The sequence below is a fragment of the Mustela putorius genome, unplaced genomic scaffold, assembly GCF_011764305.1.
Source record: "Mustela putorius furo isolate JIRA1106 unplaced genomic scaffold, ASM1176430v1.1 tig00001033_pilon_pilon_pilon, whole genome shotgun sequence".
NCBI classification, from domain to species: Eukaryota; Metazoa; Chordata; class Mammalia; order Carnivora; family Mustelidae; genus Mustela; species Mustela putorius.
This window is the reverse complement of record NW_025421540.1, coordinates 1,667,346-1,683,131: the sequence shown is the minus strand read 5'-3', so window position 1 is coordinate 1,683,131 and position 15,786 is coordinate 1,667,346. Positions and strand designations below refer to the sequence as shown.

The 15,786-nt window shown below is 39.7% G+C and overlaps 1 protein-coding gene across 1 annotated transcript in view; it reads left to right on the top strand.

Annotated features, from left to right (window-relative positions):
• The window catches only part of NUP133 (nucleoporin 133), a 57,661-nt gene that overhangs the window by 13,597 nt on the left and 28,278 nt on the right, over positions 1 to 15,786 (top strand). Inside the window, exons 9-14 of the mRNA XM_004778378.3 lie at positions 3,300 to 3,447; positions 4,511 to 4,658; positions 5,762 to 5,919; positions 6,852 to 6,943; positions 12,676 to 12,839; positions 13,936 to 14,030. Of these exons, the coding sequence (XP_004778435.1) occupies positions 3,300 to 3,447; positions 4,511 to 4,658; positions 5,762 to 5,919; positions 6,852 to 6,943; positions 12,676 to 12,839; positions 13,936 to 14,030 (805 nt within the window). The remainder of the gene's footprint in view (positions 1 to 3,299; positions 3,448 to 4,510; positions 4,659 to 5,761; positions 5,920 to 6,851; positions 6,944 to 12,675; positions 12,840 to 13,935; positions 14,031 to 15,786) is intronic.

The window sequence follows — 15,786 nt, the reverse complement described above, 5'->3', positions numbered from 1 at the left end:
GAGAATCAGACTCCCTATGGAGCTGGGAGCCCGATGTGGAACTTGATTCAGGGACTCCGGGATCATGACCTGAGCTGAAGGCAGTGGCCTATCCAGCCGAGCCACCCAGGCACCCTGTTTTTTAAAAAATTTTTAACAATAAATAAAAAATTTATTGTTAAGTTTTTATTGGTTTTCAAAATTTAGAGTATCTACCTATCATCTCTGCTACCTAAAACTACTTCATGTTTTTTTCAAATGTGAAGATGTTTTTATATAGATGTCAACTAAAACTGTTCTAGCACTACTCTAAGAAGTTCTGTTAGACTGTCTCCATGAATGGTGGAGCCCCTTATCACCCAGTGTACAGTCTCCAGAGTAACTTCAATATGAAGCCTTGTCATAGGTATGACCAACTCTGCCTCCCTCCTTGGTACATTCAAGACCACATTCTCTGGGACCTCAGTTGGTTTCTTTTTTTGGCTGTACTTTTCATCTCTGTGACCTGTTTATTTTATAACTGGAAGTTTATACCTGTTAATCCACTTCATTTTGCCCATCCCCTCAGCCATCTCCCTTCTGGCAACTAAGGAGTCTTCTTTTGTTTTTCTGATTGTTTTGTTTTTAAGATTCCACGTATAATGGATGTCATATGGTATTTGTCTTTTTGTGTCTGACTTACTTCATTTAGCATAATACTCTAGTTCCATCCATTTTGTCACAGATGGCAAGATCTTAATTCTTTTTCACTGAGTAGTATTCCTGTGTGTGTGTGTGTGTGTGTGTGTGCGCACACACACACCATGTCTTTATCCATTCATTTGTTGATGAGTGCTCGGGTTGCTTACATGTCTCAGCTGTTATAAATAATGCTGCAGCAAACATAGGGGTACATATATATTTTCAAATTAGTGTTTTTGTTTTCTTTGGATAAATACCCAGTTAGAGGAATTATTGGATCATACAGTATTTCAATTTTTAATTTTTCGAGAAACCTCCATACTGTTTTCCATAGTGGCTTCACCAGTTTGCATTCCCACCAACAGAATGTGAGGGGTCCTTTTTCCTCTACATCCTCACTAGCATTTGTTAATTCTTGTCCTTTTTATTTTAGCCATTCTGATAGGTGTGATGTGATATTTCATTGTGATTTTGTGCATTTCCCTGATGACTACTGATGTTGAGCATCTTTTCATGTGTCTCCTAGCCACCTGTATGTCTTCTTTAGAAAAACATCTATTTAGGGCCTCTGCCCATTTTTAAATTGGGTTATTTGGGGGTGGTGGTGGTGTTGTGTAAGTTCTTCATGTTATTTTAGATATTAACCGCTTATCAGATACGTCATTTTTGAAATTCCATTCGTTAGGTTGCCTTTTTGTTTTGTTGATCATTTCCTTTGCTGTGCAAAAGCTTTTTATTTTGGTGTAACCCCAGGAGTTTGATTTTGCTTTGGTTTCTCTTGCCTGAGGAGATATATCCATAAATATGTTGTTAAGGCTGATGTCCTAGAGATCACTGCCTGTTTTCTTTTAGGAGTTTGATGGTTTCAGATCTCACATTTAGGTCTTTAGTCCATTAGTTATTTTTATGCATAACATTCTTTTATATCCTGTATTAGCTCTTTAGGTCACTGCCAGTATATTATAAGTTTGGGCTAGTATTGTTGGATTTCTTTCAGGAGTCTGAGTAGGAGTGATAAGGGTTGAGGAGCTGGTGAAGATCACAGTGAAAAAAACGAGAGCCATGTTCGGTTTCTCCATTTGAAGTGATGTCATTTAGTCAGACGCTGGGTTTCATTTTTTTTCTGGTTTCTTGTTTTTAGTTGTCAGTAGGGGGCGCTTGCTCCCTGCCCCCCCCAACCCCCCATTAATATTTCTGAGACTTGAATGAAAGTTGCTAATAAATACTACTGAATATTTTGGAGGGCTTGAGATTAGAGACCATGTAATTCTTTGTTGAGGGCAACAATTTTGATAGACTTACGAGAAACATAAGCTTTAAGATAGAAAAAGGTTTGTTTTCACATTGAAATTTCTGTAACTGATTGTTAAAAACAAAATGTTCCTCTGGACCAAAGTAAGCTTTAAAGAACAAATTAGGTCAGGGTTTGGCAGCCTTTCTTTGAAGGGCCCACAATGTGGTCTCCACTGCAGCTCCTCTACTCTGTCAGTGATAGCATGAAAGCATCAACAGACAGTACAGAAATGAGTGGTCAGGGCGGCATTCCAGTAAAGCTTCATTTATAAAAACTCGCTGGGGCACAGTTTGGCCTGAGGGCTATGCTTTGTCGGTCCTGCATTTGATGATTTGTTGATTTTTTTAAAAGTCATTTATTGAGCTATATTTATATACAGTAAAACTCACCTGTTTTAGTGTATAATGAGTTGACAGATGCAGACTCATTTGACCGTGAGACACCATCGTGATATGAAATAGTTCCATCACCCCCCAAACTTCCTTGCATCCCTTTGTAATCAAAGCCTCCTTCAGTCTCAACCCTGGCAACTATTGATGTATTTTCAGTCCCTGTTGTTTTGCCTTTTTCTGAATGCCCTGTAAATGGGATCATATAATATAAAGCCTGTTGAGACTGCCTTCTTTCACTTAGCACAATGCATTTGATGTTCATTCAGCAGTTTCTTCCTTTTTACTGAGTACTGGCACACTGTGTAGAATTACCAGGGCTTGAGGTGCCTGGGTGGTTCAGTTGGTTAAATGTCCCAACTTTTCATTTCAGCTCAGGTCATGAACTCAGGGTCATGGCACTGAGCCCTGCTTTGGGCTTCATGCTCAGCTCAGAGTCTGTTTGGGATTCTCTCTCCTCCTCTGCCCCTCTCCCCACTTGCACTCTCTTCTCTCAAAGTCTTGAAAAAAAAAACTACCTGGGGCGCCTGGGTGGTTCAGTTGGTTAAGCATCTACCTTCACCTCAGGTCATAATCCCAGGGTCCTCCATCAGGCTCCCTGCTCAGTGCAGAGCCGGATTCTCCCTCTCCCTCTGCTGCTCCCGCTGCTTGTGTTCTCTCTCTCTCTTCCTCTGCCAAATAAACAAGTAAAATCTTAAAAAAAAAAAAAAAAAATTTACCGGGATTTATCTATTCAGCAGTTGAAGGATATTGGGCTTCCAGTTTTAGGTAATTGTGAATAAAGCCACTATAACTATTTGCACACAGGTTTTTATGTGAACATAAGTTTTTGTTTTTCTTGGGTAAATATCCAGGAGTGGGATCGCTAGGGCATATGGTTAGTATGTGTTTAACTATATAAGAAACTGACAGACTGACTTCCAAGAGGCTGTAGATCTTTCTTTTTCACTGACTAGTGATGGGCTCCTGATTTTGGCAGCCGCATGGCACCCAGCAGACAATCCGTGCCTCATCTATTACTCTCTGATAACAGTAGAAGATAATGGCCACCAAATGTCTGACGCAGTAACTGTGGAGGTCACTCAGTGTAATCCACCTTTTCAGGTAAGGGTTCTATCTATAAAGTGAATTACAGATGACAAGAACGTACTGAGTTGTTTGTCCTAACTGTTGTAGGCTCAGATTCTTTTGAGAGATTTACTTGGAAGGGTTGAGATACTTTTAAATAGCCAGTTTTTAGGCATTGCATTTTGTTTGCCATCTTAGACTCATTACTTTGGACAACCTTAGCTAAAGAGAAATGAGAGTGGAAGCAGCTGATGGCATGCAGTTGTTTAATGTTGTAAGTATTGTTGAATAATGGTGATGTTCATAAGACAAAGACAAAGCCTTAAATGTAAATTCATTTCATTTAGCCTTATACTGTATAGTATCTAATTTTGTTAAATCCTTATTCTTAATATGAGTGTAACTAAATACTGTAAGGAAGTCATTTAATTTGTCCTTTTATTTCATACAAACCTACAGTTCTGATTATGCAAGAAAAACATGCTCAGTGATAAGATTTTTCAGGCAATGGAAAAGAGGCATAAAGAAAACAGTTTCAGAGTACAAACATTATGGAATACCACTTTTTAATGTTTTGTTTATAAAATTACTTCTTTAATAATAAACAGTATATTTAACATTTGCTGATTTCATTTAATTAGGTCATATTCATGTTTCTGCTTCTGATTTTATATGTTATATAACAAATTAATTCAATTTTCATGTGCTTGATATCTTCACAGTGAAGTAAGAACCAAAATGTTCACCAGGGATCACTTACAAAGTATTTGCCAATTTTAAATTAGTAATAAAATAAATCAGTCTTATTTCTTTTCTCATGTTTGTTATAGGCTTTTAGTTAGAATCTTACCATCATGTAATTTTCAAAATTTGCTGATTATTTACAACTCAACAAATGATTTCTCTCTAATTGATGTTTATAAACTTTTATCATATTTTGTAAATCATCCCAAGAGTAGTATTTAGGTTTTGACAAGGACAGTCTGAATTATTGTATCACTTTTATGAGATAGTGTATAAAAATACAAGTTACAAAATTATGCAGGCAAGTATTTTTGTTTTAATTATCATTAAACATAATCTGACATTTAATTTTCAGTCTGAAGACTTGATTATGTGTCGGTTGATGGTCCCAAACTTTTCAAATCAGACTGCCTATCTGTATACTGAAAGTGCTGTCTACGTGTGTGCCACAGGAACTGGGAAGTTTTCTCTTCCTAGGGAGAAAATTGTCTTTAATACACAAGGTACAGTATCAGTTTTAGAAAAGGTGATTAATGACTTGTTAGTCGTTCTTAGCAGTTTTCATTCTCTTTCCATAAGTGTTAAGTATGCTACCCCCAGGTGTTACTGAGACATTCACTACCACAGCAGTAGTAGCTGACGTCACAACCCTACTGAAAAACCAAAAGGGTAGTAAAATTCCCAAACTGTTATATTTTTGGGCAAAAGATAGTAATGTTTTCCCCTATAAGAGGCCAGGAAACCAAGAATTGACACTAAGAGAAGTAACTGCTTATTCCTAGACAGACTAATTTATCCTGAGTTGATGTTCTTTTTTTTTTTTTTTAAATATTTTATTTATTTGTCAGAGAGAGACAGAGCGAGAACAGGCAGACAGAGGTAGAGGGAGAAGCAGGCTCCCTGCCGAGCAAGGAGCCTGATGTGGGACTCGATCCTAGGACGCTGGGATCATGACCTGAGCTGAAGGCAGCCACTTAACCAACTGAGCCACTCAGGAGTCCCCTGAGTTGATGTTCTTTAAGTAAGCTTGTCCAGACTCCTGGCTAAGAAGAATCCTGGGTACTGGACTCACACAGGGGGGCTGGAATGGCGGCCGAGGATGGGGGAGCCAGCCAGGAGTGAATAAAAGCAAAGCAAGCAGTCTAGTCAGGATAAAGAGACTGAGCAGAGGGCATAATCCAAGTGAGGCAACAAATTGGAACCTAGATTTTTTAGTTTTAACACAAGAGCCTTGACTTTGGGTAGGGAGAATGTTAATAAGGAATTGAGCAAACAGACTTTTTCCCCATCTCCATTGACCTACTCAATAAAACTCATTCTGAGTTTTGTAGAATGAATAATTTTCTTTTTTGGCTTATCATACCCACTGCTATCTTGCAAGGTTTGTTTTTGTTGTCCCCAAACCGAATGACACAGAGCCTGTATTTCAAATAACAACAGGTTCCTGACATTTGATCTGGATTTAAAAAGCTGAGTTCAAAGTAGGAGGATTATTGTAAAGGAAAAAAAAATTTCTTGGTGTATCAAGATGATTTTCTGCTTAGGGAGGTAGATTTTAGAAAGCATTTTTTTGTTACGTATGTCTGTGTATTTTTCTTTCTTTTAGGAGATAGTATTTTAGGAGCTGGTTCCTGCGGTGGTTTTCCTATCCTTTTTTCTAGAAACAGTGGGCTGGTGTCTATTACTTCAAGGGAAGGTGTGTCTATATTAGCAGAAGACCTTGAAGATTCCCTAGCATCTTCAGTTGCTGGACCCAGCAATGAGGTAATGTGGTTCCATAAGATTTTAAGATTTTTGTCAGGGTATTTCCCACAAATATTTTAGAATAACAGTTTTAAAAGAGTTGTGATGAAAACATAATTCTTTTACCTCCTTCATCTCCTCTGTCCTTTCCAGAAGCAGCCTTTTTACCTGTTTCTGCTGGTATTTTCTCCATATTTCTAAGTAATACCATATGTTGCCATCTCTTAGTTCACCAATATTAGACATCTGTTGATTTCCTATTATAGAAGATAAGGATTTAGGATAACTTACTTTGGTTTCCTTGGCTTTAGGAGACCTATCTAGAAAAATGTTGCTGCAGCCAATGTCAGAGAAACTACTGCCTTTGCTCTCTTCAGGTCTCACATTTAGGTCCTTAATCACATTTTGAGGTTTTTTTTGTGTGTGTAGTGTAAGAAAGGTAAGAAATGGTAGTGTAAGAAATGGTCCAGATGCATTTTGCATGTAGCCGTCCAGTTTTCCCAACACTGTTAAAGAAATGGTCTCTTTTCCACTGCATATTCTTGCCTCCTTTGTTAAAGATTAGTTGATCATATAATTGTGCATTGATTTCTGGGCTCGCTAATCTGTTATGCTGATCTGTGTGTTTTCATGCCAGTACTGTACTGTTTGGATTACTACAGCTTTGTGGTGTAACTTGGTACCTGGGATACCTTTGTGGTATAACTTTATACCTCCTACAGTTTTTTATTTTTCAGGATTTCTTTGGTTATATATATGCCTTTTTGATAAGACTTTAGTCAATCATTTAGTCCATTTTATCTTGTTTTAGTAAATGTCTTAAGTAAACTGCTGGTATAAAGAACATGGTAAACAGCTGTGTGTCTGTGTTGTTGCTGTCTGGTTTTTTTTGTCCAAGAATTCAGAATATTTTGATACCTTCACCTCTAAATTAGAGTGTTTTTATTTGACAGAGTATGGTTTTTGAGCCTTCTACAAAGAATGAAACCATAGCCCAGGAGGATAAAACCAAACTGTTAAAAGCTGCTTTTCTGCAATATTGCCGGTATGAAAAGTTTTTTAAATTAGGCCTGTTTAATTTAAGCCTAGGGACACATTTGACTAATATATGCTACTTATTTGTTGACTGGTGGGAGTAAGGTGGAGGAGAGATGCCACCACGGAGAAGATTTTTCTGAGCTTCAGTGCTATTAAAGCTTTGTTAAAAACTTACTTTGAACTTGATAGGCATAAGAGGCTTCCAATTAGTGTAGGAAAAAGCATGGTGTAACATATTCTCTCCACTTAATGGATAACAGTGTGCTATTAAAAATGGTGGTCATGAAAGACATTTAGCAAGCGTGTTTTATGTATACTATGAAGGCAAATAAGTTGCATATAGTGGTTTAGATGTTATAGAGAAATTAGATTTCGCCTATTCATTGGGTTTTGTTGCATATAAAATCACCAGAGAACATAGTTGTTTTTTTAATACAGCTCATGATTCTGCAATCTGGCCATTTGGGGTTGGGCATAGGTGGCCATTTTATGGTTCCCATCTGAATTCACTGTCCATGATCAGTGCCAGCCTGGTTAGACTTGTTCACATTTTTAAAAAATATTTTTATTTATTTATTTATTTGACACAGAGAGAGAGGTCACAAGGAGGCAGAGAGGCAGGCAGAGAGAGGGGGAAGCAGAGAGCCTGAGGCGGGGCTGCATCCCGGGACTCTGAGATCATGACCTGAGCCCAAGGCAGAGGCTTAACCCACTGAGCCACCCAGGCGCTCCCATTTCGAGGGCTCTGGTCATCTCTCTGATCCTGTGCCCTCTAATCATCTAGCAGATTAGCCTTGTTTACATATCTCGTGTGTGGCAAGGTGTGGCAAGAGATTAAGCCTCAGCGTACAAATGCTTTTCAAATCTTGGCTTGGGTCATATTTGCCAGTATCCTATTGGCCATAGCAAATTACAGGGGCGAGCCCCCCTCCCCCTGCATGGGAGGGTGCCGATAGGGAGTGTGCACATGGGAGGGGAATGATACTCAGTTTGCCACACTTGATGACCTAATACTTCCAGATTCAAGGCAAATTCAGTCATTTGTTTGTCCTAAAGATATATTTTGCATATCATGTACCTTCCTTAAAAGGTATAGTAAATTCACGTTTGAATGAACACTAAGGAAAATTGAGATCTAGCCTTTGTTCTGCCCTTAAATAGCTGCGTGAAACTTTGGACAGATTGCTAACATTTCTGGAATTTTGTTTCTTTCTCTGTAAAGTGTTGAGTGGGGTCGCCATTGGGCTGTCTGAAGGTTCATTAGTTTATCTGGCAGGTCTTTGTTTTGAAGTTATAGTCAGAGTTTACTACCTCTGTATCCCCCAGTTCTCAGTTTGTGATGCCATGGTCTCACCAGTAGTGGTATTTGATGCATAGGAGTTCACTCCCACAGGGGGAATAGCACATAAAGTTTTACAGTTCTGTGCCACTGGGGCCACTGGATGGCTCAGTTGGTTAAGGGTCTGCCTTTGGCTCAGGTAATGATCCCAGGGTCCTGCAATCAAGCCCCATATTGGGCTCCCTACTCAGGGGGGAGTCTTTTTCTCCCTCTCCCTCTGCTCCTCTCCCTGCTTGTACACACGCTGTGTGCTCTTTCAAATAAATAAAATCTTAAAAAACACACATAATTCTGTGCCATCAAAATAATCTACTGATCTTAGTTTCTCATCCAGAAGAGGGCACCATTAGACAAGTTTTTTGGTTCTGTTTTTAAAACGTGTTCTTTTAATTTTGCTATGTTGCATGGTGTTCAGTCTTACTGCCAGGATTTAGATTAAAATACTATGATTGTGTCTTACACAAGCTTGTCCTTTAACAATTTTGACAGACTTGTGGCATCTCAAAATTTAAGATAATGGAACAAGTCACCATAGTCCTTGTATTAGTTTCTTGGGGCTACTGTAACAAATCACTACAAACTGGGTTATTTCATAAAAATTTATTCTGTCGTGGTTCTGGAGGCCAGAAATCCAAAATCAAGGTATCAGCAGGGCCATGCTCCTTCTGAAAGCTCTAGGGAAGAATCTTTGCTTGCCTCTTTCCTAGCTTCTGATGGTTGCTGGCAATCATCAGCATTCCTTAGCTTGCACGTGGATCACTCCATTTGTTTCCATTACCACATGGCCTTCTTCCCTGCGTGTCTGCCTTTACATGTCCTCCTAATCGCTGGATGTCACTGGATTTAGAGCCCACCCCAATTCAGTATATCACCATAACTTAACTAATTATATATGCAAAAACCTTATTTCCAAATATGGTCGCATTCTGAGGTTCTGGGTGAATGAGGATATGGAGAGATGCTATCCAACCCCATGTAGTCATTTCTAAATGTTCTGTAGGGGAAGATTATTAAGCTCGAAAAGGAATCCCCTGACTTGAAGTTCTAAGGGTATAGTAACCTTAGGAATAGGGTCATGGATCTCTAGCACAGCTGTGCCTTCAACTTACCCCGTGAGGCTAACAAAATCATTTTGGGGTTGGTATGAACCTATTAATAGTCTTAAGGAATTAGATTCTTCACAAATGGAATCATACTTTTAAAGCAGGGTTTTGCTATCTCATCACTGTTGACATTGGAAGCCATACAGTGTTCTGCTGTGAGCTATCCTGTGAATTGTAGAATGTGTAGCAGCCACAGCTGGCCTCTTCCTACATGGTGCCAGTAGCACCCTCCCCCAACTTATGACAACCACAATTCTCTTCAGACATTGCCACATGCTCCCTAGCGGCTGAAATGAGTAGATTGTACTCAAAAATGTTCTGTGTTTCGTTTTTTGCTGAGGTTAATATTGCTGTTTCTATGGCATGGTTTCTTTGAAATTAATTTTTACATTATTTTTATTTGCACTTGACTCAATATAAATATCTTTTGCTCATGACAGTTTTAAGAAACTTACTCTATTAATTAAAATAGTTAATTGTTGATTATCTTGCCTTAATGAACTTTGTATTCCCATAACCTGTAGCATAACCAGGTTTCCAGCTTCAGCTTGGCCTTAAACACTTTTAGGCAGGTTTTCTGTGTTTCTCTATTCAGGCCCATCTCTTGTTCTACCGAGAGTCCATTTCAATGCTTTTCTAACTCTCCTCAGCCTTTTCCATTTCTCTGACTCTTCTCCCATACTTAGCAGAGGGCTCAGCCTCCTACTTCACAGATAATAGAAGCCATTAGATAGCAGCTCCCTGGACTTAATACCTACACACTTACTGCACTGCAGCTGCTTTTCCTCTTTCGCTCCCTATAAAGTGGAAAGGATTGCTCTTTCTAAAAAGAATCGCTGTCTTTTTTGTTTGTTTGTTTTAAAGATTTCATTTATACATTTAGAGCGTGTGCACATGCAAGCAGAAAGGAGGGGCGGGGGAGGGGAGAAAGAGAGAAAATCTCAAACAGATTCCCCGCTGAGTGCAGAGCCTGACATGGGGCTCAACCCCACAACCCCAAGATCACGACCTGAGCAGAAGTTAAGGTGGGTGCTTAATGGACTGAGACATCTAGGCACCCCTCTTTGTCCTTGTTTTGAATGCCACAGTCTCTTGCTTCTCTTGAGACTATGTTTTGTTATTCCTCTTGTATATCTTTGACCTCTCTTGTGCTGGCTTCTTCTCACCAGCCATTAATCATATTTAATATACCATTTAAAAAAAACCAAGGTTGGGCTCCAGGGTGGCACATTTGGTTAAGCATCTGACTGAGTTTTGGGTCAGGTCATGACCTCAGGGTTCTGATATGGAATCCCCTGTTGAGCTCCATGTTCTGTGCCAAATCTGCTTGGGTTTCTCCCTCTCCTTCTGACCCTCCCCCCCACTGCAATCTCTCTCTCTCTTTCAAATAAATAAATCTTAAAAAAAAGAAAAGAAAAAGACCAGTCTTTGGCTTTGTGTCCCCCTCTGATCTACTACCCCTTTTGTTTGTTCCTGTTTATAACTAAACTACCTGAAAAGTTGTCTGCCTTTGCCGTTGTCTATCATAATTTTTCTCTCTCTACTCCCTTTTTATTTCCTACTTACTTCATTTGCCAAGGAAACACAGATTTACCGTACTCTAGGCCATTATATACAAACGAAGAATGTTCCAGAGTAGCTGTTATTCTACAAGCATCTCAGTTCAACGTGCCCACAGCCTTGCTTGTCTTCTCCAAAGCTTATTCTTTCTCTTTTACCCCCTGTTTCTGCCACTGGTAAAAATGTCCTACCATAATACATTCAGCTTCAGAGCAAAAATATATCAGATCCAAACAGTTGCCAATATTTACCTCAAATCTCTTTTTTTCTCAAACCCGACTACTTGTCTCCATTCTTCTCTGCAGCTACTGCTAGTGGAGACCCCCCTTTCTTGTCTGGGTTTCTGCAATAACTTTTTTTTTTGTCCACATTTTATTTATTTATTTGACAGAGAGAGACACAGCGAGAGAGGGAACACAAGCAGAGGGAGTGGGAGAGGGAGAAACAGGCTTCCCACCGAGCAGGGAACCGGATGCGGGGCTCGATCCCAGGACCCTGGGATCATGACTTGATCTGAAGGCAGATACCCAATGACTGAGCCACCCAGGCACCCCTACAGGAACTTCCTATCTGAGTATTTCTGCTCCCTGTCCATATCCTAAGATGATCCTTTGGGAAAATAGAACAGATTGTGACACTTTCTTCTTAGTGCCTAAGAAGTGCCTTCTAGTGCCAGAACTCCATGACATGGTGTGTGAGGTTTTATGTATTCTGCCTTTTGATTGGTGGTGTTTCTGAGAGTTTGCCCTGGAAGGGTTCTTCCCTGGGTGACCTCCTTTTCCCTATGCTCTTAATTCTTTGCTAAGATATGGACGTACTTACTCACAGGTGTGATGTGTGCTCTTTCTGCCACCGTGTACCCCTCTCCAGAGTCCCCTCAGCCTCGCTGCTCCCCTTCTGTAGCTGTAGGCCTCTGCTTATCCACCTTTTCTTCCAGGGAGTTTTCCCTGCCCCTTGGATGGTTTTGGTTTCCCTTCTGTGTGGTCTGTAGCAACTGCTCTGTTCTTTTCATGTCACAGTATACATGTAACTACTTATTTAACTCTCTGGCTTCTTGTGTGACACTTCACTGTGTCCTTGGTGAAGTCTTAGAGTGTATTTTAACGTCTTGTCATTCTGGCTCCAGTGCCTAGCATGTTGTAAATACTCAACATATAATTATTGCATTAATAAATGCGTAATGATTGTCTCCTTTTAAATAAATGTTACTGAAAGTAGTTAACTTTGGGGCACCTGGGTGGCTTGGTCAGTTGAGTGCCTGACTCGCTCAGGTCAAGATCTCACTGGTGGTGAGATTGAGCTCTGTGTGGGGCTCTGAGCTCAGTGGGGAGTCTGCTTGAGCTTCTCTCCCTCTTCCCTTCCCCTGGCATGCTCTTTCTCTCTCTCTCTCAAATAAATAAATCTTTTTTAGAAAAGGTAACTTTGGACTAAAAACTATTACCTTCCTCTTTTTTGAAAGATTTTATTTCTTTGTTAGAGGCGGGGGGAGAGTGAGTGTGAGAGAGAACATGTGAGTGAACACCAGCAGGAGGAGGGGCAGAGGGGAAAAGAGAAGCAGATTACCCGTCAAGCAGAGAGCCGGACTTGGGGCTCAGTCCCAGGACCCCAAGATCATGAACTGAAGGCAGACGCTTCACTAACTGAGCCATCCAGATGCCCCCGTGGTTAACTCTTTCATGGTGAATTTTTAAAATGGTTTGCCTCCTTTAATACTTCTATTTTCTAATTTTATTTCAGAAAAGATCTAGGTCATGCTCAAATGATGGTTGATGAGCTCTTTTCCTCCCGTTCTGATTTGGATTCTGATTGTGAACTAGACAGAGCTGTTACACAAATCAGTGTGGATCTGGTGGATGACTACCCAGCGTCTGACCCACGGTGGGCGGAGTCTGTGCCTGAGGGTAAGAACTTCTACTTTTCATACTATGCAGTTATATGATTTGAGCATATTATGGTTCTTTATTAAAGCATTTCTTTTTTTAAAAGATTTTATTTATTTATTTATTTGACAGATCACAAGTAGGTAGAGAGGCAGGCAGAGAGAGAGGAAGGGAAGCAAGTTCCCCGCTGAGCAGAGAGCCCGATATAGGGCTCGATCCCAGGACCCTGGAATCATGACCTGAGCCGAAGGCAGAGGCGCCCCATTAAAGCATTTCTTGAAGCATTTTTTTTTAGTTTTTGAAGCAATTATTAGTTTTCTTTTTTTAAAAGGTTATAACTTACCTTATAGTAGATTTTGAAAAAGGCTCAGAACATATCTACGTGATAAAAACTGAAGGACTGTTGGAGCAAATCCTGCTTGTTATATGTGAAGCAGATTAATTAGCCCTACTTAGCTTTCTTACCATTTAATTTCTAAAGGGAAATTGGTGGCATGGATAAGCATTTGGCACCTACTTATTAGCTCCCAAATTAAATGATAATTTTGGCATAATCATTGTATTTGCCTAATAAAATTTATAAATTTCCCAATGAGCAGCAATGAGCTAATCTCAGCATATAGAAGTGAGCATATCATGTCTCTGCTCTGTGCTTTCCTTTCTGCCCTGGGTGACTGTCCTTACACTTCCACCGCAGCATCATAGGCACTCAGCTTTCCCAGGTACCAGCAAACTGTCTGCAGTGTCCATTTCTCCCTCTGATTTGCTACTTAGCAAGTTTGCTAAGCCTCATTAGAGGGTTAAGAAGGAAACATCAGTGCTTACCTTTTTTCTTTGACTTCATTTTGAGCTGGCAAGCCTAGAATGATATAAATGATTAATAATAACAGGTTTTGTGTTTTGAATAAATATGGTATGAATTGTGTCAAACTACCAAAATTTTCATCTAAATTTTTTAAAATCTTGGGTAATACTACAAATAGTCGCAAATAGTTCCATGAAAAGGTTGGTAGTTTCCTTTGGTGTATAGATATTTTTTAAGTTTTTAATTTAATAGCAGTAATTATTGTAAAGCCAGTACATTATGTGTTTAAATTTTGTTCTTGTGTTTCAACAGAAGCACCTGGGTTTAGCAATACATCACTGATTATTCTTCACCAGCTGGAAGACAAGATGAAGGCCCATTCTTTCCTTATGGACTTTATTCACCAAGTAAGCATCCTACTTGCTGTGAACAAGAATGGCCACGACACCCGACTTTACTGTGTCTTTTGTCACTCTCTCCAGGACAGTGGGAGATCCTTTCTTATTCTGAGGTGTTTTGTGGGGTTGGACAGCACTAGTGTTTTCCAGTTTCTTTGCTGTCTTGAAAGTAAATAAGTCCAGGGATGTTGGGGGATGGGGAGCTATTCAAGTATAAAGGCTGCATGGAAAACAGGCTGAAAAGAAGAAAAACAGTGTATTTCCACAGAAATGCTTCAACTTTCTTTTAAGATTCTATAATACCTGTGTGGTTTTATGTAAACTTAGGTTTTCATGAATTGCTTTGTATTATTGAAAAGATCGTGAAGAATAGTAAGGCAATGACAATGATTTTGATGATTTTGATTTTTGGGTTATAATTTTGATTCTAATGGAATCAAAGTTTATGTTTGTTTGTTTGTTTTTCTTTTAATGGAGTACCCCCATTTATATTGGGCCTAAAATTAGAATATGTTTTTGCAGCTAGACAGAATTGTTACACAGTATCACTTAGCAAATGATACTGAAGGACTGTTGGAACAAATCCTGCTTGTTCTATGTGAAGCCGATTAATTAGCCCTTGTTGATCAGTAGTGGCTCCCAAGCATATTATATAACCAAATGAACACATTTAATCCCACTTTTGCTTATTTTTTCCAAAATTGGTAATGCCTTCATGTTAAAGAGATTATGATGCTGTCTAATAGAACTTTCTGTGGTGATGAGAATGTTCTATATCTGTGTTACTCAGTAGCCACTAGTTACAGGCAGCTGCTGGGCACTTAAAATGTGGGTGGTACAACTGAGGAACTGTATTTGTTTTTAATTTATTTTAATTAAATTTAAATCATCACTTTGGTGGATTGTGGCCACCTTATTGAACAGATCAATTCTAGATGATTCCAGAATGTTTGTAATGTATTGTTTGGCTCCTGTCTACTTTTATTGTCTTGGCAAGGGCACTCCAATCATTCAAGTCTCTCTCCTTTCTTTTTAAAGTCGTTTAGATAGACTACAGACTAATAGAGGGGGGAGGTGACAGATTTGTTCTGATGTAATTGTTTATTTAGTCAGGTATATCAGTTAACTATTAATACCTAACAAACCATCCCAAAATGTGGATTAAAACAATTCTTTCGGGTACCTGGGCAGTTTTTCTATGGATTTCAGCTGGACTACTCTTTGAACTGCATTTAGGGTGGGCTGAGCTGGAAGGTCCCCAAGCATCTCTCGCCTGACATTGGATGTCAGTCTGTCAGCTGGGCCACATGGTTCTTCTCTCCTACTTAGTCTGTAATTCTCCTTTAGTTGAACTGGCTTTCTGTGGTTTCAGGACAGCCCTCCATGGGGATGAACTTAGAAGCTGTAGTCTTCCTCAGGTCTTACCCTACTTGTCACAAAATGTTACTTCCACCAAAGTGACATTGGTCAAAGCAAGTCACCGGCCAGTCCAGATGAAAAGGATTGGGAAATGGATTCTACCTCTTGATGGGAGGAGGCCCAAAGTCATGTGGCAGGAGGGTTGTGTCGTATATACTGGGATGGAAGGAGTTCATGCCTTACTATGGGACACCGAGGAGACACTAATTTATCAGAGGGGGAGAGAGCCATGGGTAGGAGCAGTTGCTGTATCTCTTGGCACAGCCTTCCTGGGCTTTAGAAACCCTGCTGGAGTCATTCAGCTCTTGGAAACCGTGTCCACTGCCAGGTAATACCTAGCTGGATC